The following is a 13,933-nucleotide window of genomic DNA, read 5'->3' as shown; positions in this document are numbered from 1 at the left end:
CCAGGACTGCAAGGCCCCGAGGTCACCCCGTGGTCACCGCTGCCAGGTCACCTAGGCCAGGGTGTCCAAGCAGGTGCAGCAAGACGGGAGATGGGGCAGGAAGGAGTGCAGGGCTCGGGCAGACAGAGGGTGACCACAGTTTTCATACTCAACTGTTAGGACTGACCTCAAGTTCAAAACCAAACCCAAGAGGGAAACCAAAGCATACCCACAAGTGTTTCTGCACGGTCACTGAACACCCATGTTTAAAGTGTTTTGGCTGTCTGCACGAACGGAAGGGAAGCAGGAGTGATGCTCAGCGCCCCTGACATGCAGACAGTGGTCTCATGACACATCTTCATCACCGGACACCTCACTGCCCTCCAGTGCTGGCTTCCGGGAGCCTCACTCCTCAGAGAAGACACCTGTGTCTTATCACAGGTACAACGAAATCTCGTTTATTGATTCAAAACTTCTACAAAGCTCAGTACTTAACGCACCATGAAAGGGAACAGCACAAATTTAAAGTAACGCTCTCAGCGGCTGTGGCGCTGTGATGAAACCGGTTTTATTCCGTTCCCGGGGGCCGGCCTGCAGCTCAACGCCACATCAGTCCCGGACACCATATCAGTCCCAGCTACAACGATCTATTACCAGCTGTGGATCCAGACGCAGACCATGTGAGTCTACCTGACAGTTTTCAGATGCTTTCCAGGAGGAGAGTGGATGGGGGTGGGCAGCCAGGCCTGTCTCTGCAAGGTGGGGTGGAGGGGACTCCCCTCCATCGGGGGCACAGGAGACTCATGCTGTGCAGGGGAGCCAGCGCTGGTCCTGAAACCCCACAACTGTGCCACGCCATGGTGTCAGGTGAATGCCACGTGGCCACCGTCACCAAAGCAATCAGGGAGACGTGACTTCCTCCTCTCCAGTCCCTCCCACGGCGGCCCTGGCCCTAAAACGTGCTGTGCTTTTCGAATCATTATGGTCTCACTGGAGGCGGCTGCGTCCCTCCTGTTCTCTGAACTTGTAGACCCATCTGGATCGGGAGCTGCTGTCCCCACCCACAGGCCATGGCACGCACTGAGAGGCTGAGGGGGTGCCTGGATTAACCCCTCACCCCTCGAGACCCCACATCGGGCACTGAACAAACCCCAGTGCTGGCCCTTCGCTCTGGAGACTGAGAACCTGGCCCCACAGCCCAGACCCAGGGCTCTTGCGTGACACAGACTTCCAAGGCCCTGTTCAGTACTTTTAAAGTGCAGGCACCGTGTCTCTGCCTTCCGCGGTAGAAGGGTCAGAGTTGGGGTTTCTGCTCAACGGCTGCCACGCACCTGTGTGTGTTCACTTCTGGCTAAGAACCCTAAGCCACACCCACACACCCCCCAGCGCTGCATCTGAGCCCTGCTTACAGTCCACTTTCTGTCCAGGACCCGCCCCTCCCCATGTCCCAGCTTCTCCCCCTTGGACCCTCCTTCTCAGAATTCAAGGATACCTAGGTCTCTGCCAGCTCAGCTGTAACAATGATGTGATCCCTTCCTTGTCCCTGACCCCTGGAACCCACTGCCAGAGCCCCCACTTTGCAGGAGGACTGCAGAAGGAGGTCTGGGCACTTTGAGAAGACGTGAGCAGAGAGCAAGTGCGCAGGTGCTCTGGGGATGGGAGGGGACACTGGTCCTGCACGGATGGTCGGGCTGGCTTTCTATTCTCTGTACAGAGTTGCTGGTGGCAAGCAGGGGGCAGCTCTGCATGCTGGCCGGGACAGGGCAGGACACCACCGAGGTGGTCTCGCCCCCTTCCCATGGCGGTTTTCAGTGGCACGTCTGCTGTTGGTGCACAAGAAGCAAACGTTGGTCCCACAGCCGTACAAGCCGGGACCTGCCCTGCACTCGCAACAGTGGGTGGCACCCCAGCACAGAGAAGCACAGCAGGCTGACTCTGACCATCATCTTCAAGGGCTAACTAATGGGAAAGCAACAGGCCTGATCCCTACAGGACCGCAGTAGCCACACGTGCACACCATGGCGCTCCCCTCGGAAACACACGCAGCCTGCACACCACACTGTTCTCCAGGCTGCCGGACACCTTCTCCTCCGACGTGCTGAAAAGAGGCGATGACAGGTCTCTTCCAGTGGAGGCTCCCGCGGGGCGGAGACCCCCTCCCTCCCCAGCTCCAGCTCCGGCAGCACGGTCCCCTGAAAACTGGGAGTGCTCCAGAGTCGACCATCGAATGGAATTGATCTGTAGGGATCCTGCATGAGTCAGCTTTTCTCTGGCACCAGGGAAATGCATTTTCTGGTAAACCCCCCCCAGACAGTGTGCAGCACAGTGATGGTAGGCACGTAGGCAACTCCACCTGATGCATCAGGTAAACCCACCGCACTGCAGGGCTTTCTCTTCCCAAACCCCAGCCCCAACTCACAAAGTTGGCGAAAACTGTTCAATCACCCCAGAAAAAAGCACAGAATTTGGCAAAGGAACTTCAGAAGGTCTGAAAGCTGAAACCAACCCACGGAATCCCAGAGGATTTGTGGACAAATCCGTGGACACCAGCCTGCAGGCCCCTGCACAGAGAGCACTCAACGTCAGTCAAACGCGGGGCTCTTCTGGGGACAGCGCCTCCTGGGGGCGGCTCCTGTGGGGCCCAGGACAGCGGCTGCATGGCTCCTGCAGCCCGGTTGCTAGGCAGTGACGCCCACACTCTGTCTCCAATGCTGAATAACAGACCGAATTTTCCAATCCTGATTTCAGAGCTCAGTCATCCACACAGCAGAAAGTCACATGACTACAGACGGAGCAAAGAATTCCGACTTTGCATCTCAAAATGATTGAGGGATGACAAATGCGAGAGAATCAGAAGGAACAAAAGCACTGTGGGTGAATCTGAAGCCTTTCTACAAAAAAACTGTGAGACAGCGGAGACAGCCCAGCTAACTGTGACTCGTGGAGGGGACATGGTTTTATCTGCAGGAGCAACGCGTGACTCGCTGGCTGCAGGCTGGTGGGAGTGAGATCGATATTATGGATTCGATGCCCACAGAGCGGTTCATTGTCTGGTCCCAACCCCAGACTGACCCTCATTGCTGGACGCATGTGGACGGGGCGGGAAAGTCCTTTCCGAATGCTGAACAGTGAACGTGCTGCTCCCGGTTTCCCTGACTGGAAACCTAAAAATGCCCCACGGAAGTCTGGCTTGAGTTCAGTCTTCCAACACACACAGAATTAGCACAATTTGTTAAAAAAACATTTTTTTTTTATTAATCTAGAGGCCATTTAAAAGGCCATATACTCCAACCCGTCATTTTAGAGCTTAGAGCTAAAACTTGGGTCCCCTCTATGGACAAAGAGACCAAGAGACCAGGGTCCACACGGCTAAGGTGCACCGCTAATCCAGGAATGAAGCAAACACCTGCTCACAGAGGTCCAGGTGCTGGGACCCCCCTCCCGACCCACAGACTTGATGCCCGCTGGCCTCTCTCCGCAGTGCCTGTCCATTCGGCACTGCCAAGGTAATGCCCTCTGTACGCTCAGACAGAGTGAACTGTGTTGTATGAGAACGCCCTACTAAAATACACTAATGCTTACACAAGTAACACGTCCGACACAGAGCTGAGGTTAGTGAGTGACGGGGTCAGGAAACAAGAACACAAGGACGGGCCCAACAACAGACTGATGCTCTGCAAAGCGTCCCTCCCAGGACTCCAGGGCCAAGAACACGGCTTCCTGGAGGCCTTCCCATCTGGAAAGCTGCGTCCAGACAATTCCCAATCCAACCCTCTTATGGCCACAATCTGTTAAGGAGGGAGGATGGCTCCACGGGTGAACGGCACGTTAGCTGCCTCTCCTGGAGAAGCCAGCATCACCTACGCGTGACCAGTCACCTTCATCCCGCTCTTCGTCATTCCAAGAAACAAGCAGTTTATGGGGTAATCAGCAATTACTCTGTGTTCCTTCCCTGACCCTACACTTTGTTGTCCTGGTGTCCCACCACGCAAGTAACTGAAGTCAGAAGAGGAAGAGGATCCGCCAAGCAGCATCTCAGGCTCTGGGGTCCACACGGCAGCACCCTGCCCGGTCCAAGGGCCCTTCCTTCCAGACGAAGCAATTCCACCAGCTGGAGAGCCACAGTGAGTATTTCACGATGTCTTACGCAATCACAGGACAACCTGGAAGCCTCTTCCCGTTCATACTCCTATGGATGGAACCGGACCCCCCGAACAGACAACCATCGGTCCTGCGGAATCTGGAGGGACCCCCACAGGCTGGGAAGGTTCCAGTCACACAAGCAGCCACCAAAAACTCCTTACCGTGTGCCAGGCGGGTGTCAGGTGAAAATCAGTGGAATGAATCAATCAACTGATATATGTCCTCCCTCTCTCTCTCTCTCTGAAATCCTACTCCTCCTTTAAAACCTAGCTCAAGAGGTGTCTCTCCGAGAAAATAATCCCCTTTTGATCTCCCAAAGTATTTTGCCCTGTTTTCTGTTAAGGAATGTATCATAGTGCGTCACACCCGTGCTCTGGCATCCGTCTCCTGGGGCTTCTGAAGGCACAGTCTACCCCTCACACATCTGGGGGCTACCAGGACACGGCGCCTTTGACAAACAGGTGGGTAGAAAGACACAGTTTCATTAAAAATTTAACAGTGGTTGGTGATTCCATTTTTCTTTTCATTTGCTCAGCAAATCACTCCTTGTGCACAACTGGTCACAGAGCTGGAAGGGAAACAATGAGGGACTAACTGTAGATGAAGTCCCTCACATACTCATTGGTTACCAGTTCCCTGATTCCTTAAAATAAAGGCACTGTAGTAACAGAACATTCTGAAAGGGGGGGCACACCACCACCCAGGGCCGTAGCACATGAAATGACATAGGTTACGCCCACTGCGTGGGTTCCACCCACAAAACGGAGCAGAACGAATCTCTGTGGATGGCAGAACAGGTCTGTCACTTACATTCTCTCTTTAGGACAATGTGCAAAAAAGATGCTCCCCGAACAATTGCCTCCAAGGTTACGTGCGTGCTTTGTCAGAGGGACACGGAAAGGTCACGGCAAGTCCGCAAAACACAACTGTCTATGTTTCCAAGTATTTTCCAAAGTCTCTTGAACTTAAGATACATCAACGAGCTTCTCCTTAAATTGGAGAAAGAAGAAAACTGGATACTCCCCAAAGTGACGCATCTTTTTCTCGCTGACAGTGAGAACTATGGACCTGCCGTCGCGGACGGAAGCTCGGAGGAACGTTTGTGGCGCCAATGTCCTTTCTTCCACAGACAGTCAACCCTTGCACAACACGGCTTTGAACTGTGCAGGTCCGTTTCTACATGAGTTTCTTTGATAAATACAGGGCAGTACTGCAAATGTGTTTTCTCTTATCACTTTCTTAACGACGTTTCATGTCCTGTCACTTACTTTATTGTAAGAACACGGTATAGGATTCCTATAGCATACAAAGTGTGTGCTAGCCCCCTGTTTATGTTATTGGTAGGGCTTCTGATCAACAGGTTTTTAATAGTTAAGTTTTTGGAGAGTCAAATTATATATGAGGATTTTCAACATACGGGGATTGGTGTCCCTAAACCCTGTGTCGTTTAAGGGTAGACTGTATTTCAAAAACTGAGTCTTCCTGCTGTATGTTTTTTAACATTGCTAATTGATTCGAATCTTATTCTAATTTAGCTCAATAGAAATCATAAATAAAAACAGGAATAGGAAAACACAGTGCTGCCCCAACACGCAGTATCCATTCTACGGATCAAAGCTGCCCCTTCTGATTTGGGCACGAGGACGCAATCTTAATTGCAAATGCATCTTAACACTGCTACCATGATAAACACATGAAGGCATTACTTTGTTCACAAAACCAAGACACACGTTGGATTTGCAACCAATACTGCAAGCAATTTAAATGGACTTTAACGAAATTTTAACAAACGAGATAACGCAAGTTGACCTGGAGCCAAATCTTACCGCCATGCATCTGTCTGGAAGAACATTTCCCTCCCCTCCCCATGTCACTCCTCAGTATATCCCCGCTGCGGAAAATCTGTGACACGGTCTGGTATTTTGATTACTCGCTGAGATTGTCTGCAAGTCCTTTAAGAAGGACTTAGCAGTCGGTGACTCGGGACCGTGGGACCTGTAATACTGTGCTTGAGGACGTAGCCTACCAGGCCGATTACCCAACCGAGCGACCGACTGTTAACGTTACACAAAGAGCAACGGGAGACCTCACAGCAAATTAGACCTAATGCTCACGAGGCCCTGTTCCTCAGCCAGGCTTCATTTGGATTAAAAAAGAGAGAGTGAAGGAGAAAGTCATGAATACTACACTACGTTCAAAATCTACAGCCCAAAGACCCTTTAGTAACAAAGACCATATGTATTACACAGCTGTCAAAGCACTGCCAAAGTGTCAGGACACCCTTGGCTCATCTCAGCTCGTTAGGACCCAGCACCCCCTCCCTGGGGAGCCTGGGGGAGAGGGGAGGGGCTGCATGAGCTGGTGCAGAGCAGAGCCTACAACGGAGGTCCACACGCTGGAGGGCTTCCAGGCCCGCTCAGGAGACAGGAGCCAGAGTCCTCATTGCCAAGCTGGGAAATGCAGAACAGAACAAACCTGGGGTGACTGAACACAACCCACATGGTGGGGCTTCCCTGTAAACCCAAAGGATGCTCACCAGTGGGGACAAGCTCAAAGATGAGGGTCTAGTGGGCTTATCGGTCTACGTTTATCAGCCAACATAAAATACAGGCTCCAAAGATGGTACCGCCCAACAGCCTGACCATTTCCCTGGTCCTTGGACACTGCGGAGGCCGAGGAAACAGGGCCTGTTAGGTTGGTGCTGACGCCGGCCCCAAGATGCACACACACATTAGTAAAAGTGACACTTACTTGGCTTGGCATTGGCGACCACCGCCAGGCTCTCAGGTGGGTGCATGGGGGGACACCTGTTTTCTCCAGCACCGTCATTACTGCCATACTCTATTACTTCCACGTGTCCAAGAGGAACACTCCACTTTAACAAATACCTTTGGCTGGTGGACATTATCGTGTTGCTGTCTGAGGTGCTGAAAGGAGGAGGAATCGGGATGTTAGGATTCATTACACGTGTTAAGTCAAGACACTTTTCATCCCTTAGGTACTCAAGTGAGAAACACATCCTGCTTCTGACTTTCTTACAAACAGTTACCATTTGGTTCTTTAAAGAGGTCTCCCAGTGGATGAGAGGGTTAGAACTCTTCACTACCTAATCCAGGAAGACGAGAGAACACAGAATGCTTATCTCCCAGAGAGCCCTCACGGTCCCATCAAAGCTTAAAGGGAACAAGTTGGAGGCTTCCTGATGGCTATTTGAGCAGAGATGCACGTGTGTTCTGGCTAGTACTGTTAACAGGGAAAATCTATGTGCACAGATATTCTCTGGTCACTTCTTATCAAAGTCCCTTCTTTACTCTTGGTTTTACTGTAACTATTTTAATAAAATTAAATCCTATCATTATGCTCCATGATTAAAATAATTATGTAAAAATTAAGGAAAAAATCCCATGACCTATATGGATTATTTTCTTCTTTTGCCATAAAATGGAGCATACATGCAGAGAAAGATACAAAGCACACCTGTTCAGACAGGTGGAAAATGCTAGAATGGACACCTTCTGCGACCACCGCCCAGTCAAGGCTAACAGGGCTACCAGAAGCCTGAGGCCCTCCAAGGGGCAGGAAACCCACCCCTCCCCTCCAGGGCAATCACTGTTCCTTACTTGTGGTGATGATCACAGTTTGCTTTCTTCAAGACGTATATATTTTTTCCAATCAAAATGTAGACAGGAATAACCAAGATGCTGGACACTATACTTTAAACTGAAATACTTGATGTGTTGGGAGCCAACTGGTACCAAAGCTACCCAACTTCCCTCTGGTGTTAGAGGGCTTTATTTTTCAATGTCTAGTCCACGTGGGAAGGAGAGGAAGAAGGCACTACTCAGACACGGAGTAAGAACGACTGTGTGTTCTATGAGTTAGGTTTGCTCTAAATGTAAAGATGGAGAAGCCCATGACCTTGACTCAAATTTCTACTCATTCTGTTTGAATCTAAGATCCTCACTCCTACAGAGGTTTGGGGGACCTTGCTGTTCTGAGGCTGACAAGGGGTCCCTTGGGGCCATCTGAACATTTCAGCCTGACCAAAGTGGGTCTTCCCTTCACCACCTCCCAGGAGTGTCACTGAGAACACGTCAGTGGCCACTGGACCATCCCCCTTTCCTCACTTTGTAGAAGGTTGTCAGAACCTGGGATCCCTGCCGCAGCCCGGGGTGTTATTTGAAGGAACAGCCCTGGTAGTGAATACAGCTAAATACATTTTTTAAGGATTCATCCACTTCTTGTTCATCTTGAAAGTGTACTTTTCATCTTGAGGTTTTTAAAATGACATAAAATTTCAAAAGACCCAACCTGACTGAAGAGCCTTTGGTAGAGGGTGCACCTGGGCCACCCCCTGGATGCTGCAGGACCTGGGGCGGCGGGTCGCCCTCCTGCTACATTCAGACAAAGGTTGCTTACAAACAGCAAACACGTGGGACAAGAAACACCCACGTCTGCACCGTGCTTTGCTATCCACAAAGTCCCTTCACTGCATGACCCTGTCTTTCTGGTGTGCAGAAAGCTGACCGGCTTCACCTGGAAAGGGGGTGCTTCCTGGACAGTTAAGCCTGGAAACCATTCCACAAAACGTGCACCACTGGGTTCTGTGTGGCAGGAAGTGGGTCACGGGACGGGAGCATCAGGAACAGAAAGCACTCACTGACGGGGCGTACACGCTCGGCACACGTCTCACAAAGCTGCTCCTTTCCACACGTGGGTGAAGGCAGTGGCCAAACCACGCCAACTGTGGCTGCTTCCAGAGGTCCACGTGTGGCCACGGCAAGTTCAACAATAAAGGCTGAGCCACAGACTTGATCAAGCAAACAGGACTCCTGACATGGGGCAGTCATTAAAATTGGCATATTTTGGAGCTGCCTGGGTGGCTCAGACGGTTAAGTGTCTGACTCTTGATTTTGGCTCCAGTCATGGACTCATGGTCGTGAGATCAAGCCCCACATCAGGTTCCACGCTGAGCACTGAGTCTCCTTGAGATTCTCTCTCTCCCTCTACCCCTCCCCACATGCGCTCTCTCCTCTCTAATAAATAATTTTTAAAAATTGGCATATTTTCCAAACTTATTCTGTAGCTGCCTCAAAGTAAGTGAGGATGAGGAAGGACCATAATAAAAACCAATGGTTACTGGGCAGCACCATGCCAGGCACGGGGCTAGAGGGTCTGACGGGGGTCCTCGGCTGTACCCTCCCAGGAGTCCCAGGGATCGCTGGCTTCCCTGCCATTACTCTACAGAGCATGCTGTGAGGCTCAGTGAGATGGGGTGCTTTCCCGAAGCCCTGAGAGGCAGGGTTGGGGGCCGGGCTGCACTGTGTGAGCCCCCACACGCCCGCCCACCCAGCCTTCTTACTGGGGCACCACGGCACCAGGGAGGCGGCCGCCACAAGAGGACCACAGGCACACATGCTGGCTCCCATCCGGTGGCATGCTCGTGAAGGCCTAACATGGGGCTCCTGCTGGGAGAGGAAGCCCTCACGGTCTCACTGGCCAGCTTCTGTGCTGTCAACACTCAGATGGACAAGTTCAAGCTGCCACTGGTTTGGCAACTGCATCCCAAACTCCTGAGAGTTTAACCAGGAGCCTCTCAAGCCATAATAAGCTGCTAAGGACACCACGTCAGCGTGCGCTATTCCATAAAGCACCCAGAGCTTTCAGCTCAGAACATTCCATTCTACCTCGGTTCCCTTCCAATCCCCTCTAGCTGAAGACACTAACTTCTCAAATATCGTTGACCAGCTACAACATTCTAGGTGTTAGGGAGCGGTTCTGATGGTAAATGATCTAAGGATAAGCAATGATGAAGTGGTATGTACTCATTTTCTTGGTTCACAGTGAACATAAATGCCACCGATATAATCACACAAGAAAATGCTTATCAGAAATGTCCCCACAGAGGGGCAGCTAAAGAGAAAGGATCAGAATGATGATTACAACAAGACTGTAGAATGATTTAGGAGGGAAACAAAAGAAACCCAATGTAATTTCTGTCCAACACTGGCCTTATGTTTAAAGAAAAATATACCAAACGTCCCAAATTTCCTACAGCAGTGACCTTGCGACTTTGCACTAGACCCCGTCTAAAAACACGCTTGTCTAGGGCGCCTGGGTGGCTCAGTCAGTTAACTGTCTGCTTTCAGATCAGGTCATGATCTCAGGGTCCTGGGACTGAGTCCTGCATCGGGCTCCCTGCTCAGAGGGGCGTCTGCTTCTCCCACTGTCTGCTGCGCCCCCTCCTTGTGCTTGCTCTCTCTCAAATAAAGAAAATCTTTTCCAAGAAATAAAAAAATAAAATAATAATACGCCTGTTTAGGTCCTGGTTCCCCGGCATCACAGGACGAGGAGACGGAGTTCTGCGCACATACCGGGGCAGCCTGAGTGGGACTTCTAGCGGAGCCATCCGCCCATCTGGGACGCACACCCACGCGGGCGCGAAGCCGAGCCCATGAAGGAGGCGCATGCTCACCGTGCACTGACCGTGGCACACATCAGCACATCGCTCAGCATGAAGACACGGCGCTCCTTGGTTTTAACGATCTCTCCTCTGTCGTTGTAAACGGTTTCTATCATATCGTCGGATCGCACGAGGTACCGATTCCCACTGCTGAGAAGCTGAACATTCAAAGTCACACTTGACATGCTTCCCGCCATCAAGCTCATCAAAAGAAGAAAAAGGGTGAGTGGAAGTCTTGCCAAATACAGGAGCATAAAGCGTGAAAGCTTTGCAGATTTTCCCCTTTCCAGAGAATTCGCATACTTCCAATCGCACTTTATGTGCATACTACATAGAATTCTGAGAGTGGCTTTTTTTTAACTCCATAGTTTCACAGTGTTTGGAGTTATCCTAAACAGTGAAAGAAGTCTAACCCAGCCCTTGTAAACAGAATTCCCCCAGCTGAGGGGCGCCTGGGTGACTCAGTCATTAAGCGTCTGCCTTGGGCTCAGGGCGTGTTCCCAGGGTTCTGGGATCGAGCCCCGCATCGGGCTCCCTGCTCCGCTGGGAGCCTGCTTCTTCCTCTCCCACTCCCCCTGCTCATGTTCCCTCTCTCTCTGTGTGTCTCTCTCTGTCAAATAAATAAACAACATCTTGGGAAAAAATAAATAAATAATTCCCCCAGCTGAGAGATACTGATTCAGCAAAGGAGGACTCATTTGTTTTCACCTGTCAGTTGTCTTCCTTCCCTTTAAATGAGTTGCCCGAGTATAAGCTCCAATCTTTACAGACAGTCACCCATGGCCGGCCAACCGTTGTTCCTTATAACACTATCCCAACCGAGGATGTTTTATGTAAGTGCAATAGTTCCCCGGGTGATTTTCGTTTTCCCAAAGGATAGCATAATAAAGAAAACATCTTAGCTTCTTGAGATATGCCATATTTCATTTCACTGAGCTCAACACAACACCCTGGGTCCTCTGCAGAGACGCTTTGTACTCATTAGTATGATGAGATAAATCTTACAGAGGTCAGGCTTATTATAACAACTCAGCCCAAAGGAACATGGGGAATCTGCCGCCCAGATGGTCTGGACACCCAGATGGTGTTCTGATCCTATATCTGCAGTGGCCGAGATCATGGTCAACCTACACTTGGCATGCTCGCGGGGATGATGAGGCTGTGTGCACGGGTACAGGATCGCGAGCGAGGGGCACGCACCAGTTCCCCGTCGGCCTTACCCTGTGCCCCACACAGCTTTGCAAACACTGCTACCACAGGCAAGCAGGATCTAAACAACATCACCATCACCTCAGGCGATTTTCGGCTCATAGAAATTCCTATATAAAAATCAGGAAAAACCTGTTCCTCAAAATGTATTAAAGTTCTTGTAATTAAGCCACTGAGTGTCACTATCCGGTAGGAAATTAGCCCTACAGACAGAAATGAAAGTGATTTTAGCAACGATAAATATGATATGGAATTATAGAACACCACTCCTATCAATGAACCTGTTCCTGTGGACCAGGGCCCTAAGTAAATATGGTGAAGTCTGCACAAAATCAGCTTGCTGTCGCAGGAAAAGGACTTGTCAACGTAAAGCAGAAATACAGCTCTGCCTAAGAACTGCTTTCGTGCCGTATTTCCCTCACATTTCCGTGAAAAACACAGTCTAGTCTGTGCACAGACAGGTGCAGTTAAGAACGTATGTAACGTCCTCTGCTTTGATCATGACCATCTAAGAGGAAAGATCACATTTTGGCAGTAAGATTCAGACCACGCAAGGGTCTCACGAACGTGGGAGCCCCTTCCCCTGAGCAAATATGCCCAGACACGCCTGATGCTCTCCATTGACTTCCGAGGCAGAGCCCTGGGCCGCGGCATCATTGCAAAGCTTCCAGAAGATTAGTAGCAAGTGGCAGAAAGAACGGCGGCTTGTTAGTACAAAGCAAACTGAATCCCAGCACAGACTGAGAAGCCTCGGTCAACCTTGTTCAGGTATCTCTCGTTTATGGCTTTGGCGACGTGCTTGATTTCACAGCGCTGGTCCGCATCTCTCTTTCTCTCGTTCAGCTTCTCCGCTAACGTTTCCAGCTCCGTCAGCGCCATCTGAAGGGGCAGCCGGTCAGGGTGGCCTTTGGATGTATTCTTCAGCATGTCCTGTGGGAGACACGGTAAAAAGGGCACATGTGACTGGTGGTGCGGGGGTGCAGAAGGCAGCCCATACACGCTCCCAGCCAGCAGCCGCGTTGCTCACGAGCTGGCGGCCTCATCAGCTACTTCTGGGGGAGGATAAAATAAGCACCAGGGAGAGAATAATAAGCCAGTGACTCACGATTTGGCTACATGCTGGAACAGCTCCCTTTGCAAAAACAAAATGAACTTACTAAATGGCTTTGCTGATGGAAAAAACCAGCATTTCCCAATAAAGGGCACTATGAACATGAATGTGCCACATCCTAGAAAGTCCTGCCCTCCGTAACCACATTCAAGGTAACTCCTAGCCTGCTTCTCTCAACCCGAGGCGGACTGACGGACCCAGGCCCCAAAGGTCGGCTTCGAGACATGAAGTGGGCGGCATGACTCCCGTGCCTTCGCCACACACAGCAGGATCCCACTGTCCCGGGGGCGCCCCACCCCTGCTGGAAGGGGGCCAGACACCCTCCCATCCACGTCCGCAGTGTCACAAAGGGAAGAGGTGGATGCACGGAGGGAGCGACGATCTGGTCACTGATGAGATGGTGCCCTGTGTGTCCAACACGGGAGTCGACTTTCAAGACCAATATCTAAGTGACAGTCACGAGGTGGTCACCTTGCTTTGACACAGGACCCCTGATGTGCCTCAGCCCGCCCACGCAGACCACATACTGGCTTCTGCGGCCGGAGGCAGACGTGTCTGGAAGCACCCTTCTCAGAGCCGGTCTGACCCTCCGCCTGGCCCCCTGATGCTCATGTCAACTCAGCCGGCACTGGAATCCAACAGCGCCCTCACCTTCTAACCTGCTTTTTATCTGAACAAACAAAACCTGGCAGATGTGATGAAATGTTTCCGGTCTGAATGGACTATACAGACCCTGTTATACACCTGTTTCCCTGCGAGTCACTTCAAATCCGATCAAGGCAACTAAATCACCTTACAATGACTCTGGCTCCAACGTCACAAGCTGGCGGTGCCGGCCTGGTATCTGACCACGATCAGGACAAGCACCGCACCAGCAGAGCCGCGGTGGGGGCGGGGGGGAATCTGCCAGATGCCAGGAGAGAACCGAGTAAGGAAAAAGGGATGTCTGTCGTCCTGTCCAGACTGTAAGTCATCTTGGTCCGACACAGGACAGAAAATGGTAGTGGGATACAGTGAGACAAAGATTC

At 51.1% G+C, this 13,933-nt stretch overlaps 1 protein-coding gene across 7 annotated transcripts in view; it reads right to left on the bottom strand.

Annotated features, from left to right (window-relative positions):
• The window catches only part of ARHGEF10 (Rho guanine nucleotide exchange factor 10), a 76,966-nt gene that overhangs the window by 30,273 nt on the left and 32,760 nt on the right, over positions 1 to 13,933 (bottom strand). For all 7 annotated transcript variants that reach the window (XM_034652374.1, XM_034652376.1, XM_034652377.1 and 4 more), the window contains 3 exons: positions 12,554 to 12,724; positions 10,598 to 10,743; positions 6,874 to 7,049 (listed from right to left, as the gene is read on the bottom strand). In XM_034652374.1, the coding sequence (XP_034508265.1) occupies positions 6,874 to 7,049; positions 10,598 to 10,743; positions 12,554 to 12,724 (493 nt within the window). The remainder of the gene's footprint in view (positions 1 to 6,873; positions 7,050 to 10,597; positions 10,744 to 12,553; positions 12,725 to 13,933) is intronic.

This window comes from Ailuropoda melanoleuca, unplaced genomic scaffold (assembly GCF_002007445.2).
Source record: "Ailuropoda melanoleuca isolate Jingjing unplaced genomic scaffold, ASM200744v2 unplaced-scaffold5927, whole genome shotgun sequence".
Lineage (NCBI taxonomy): Eukaryota > Metazoa > Chordata > Mammalia > Carnivora > Ursidae > Ailuropoda > Ailuropoda melanoleuca.
This window is presented reverse-complemented; position numbering and strand designations above follow the sequence as displayed.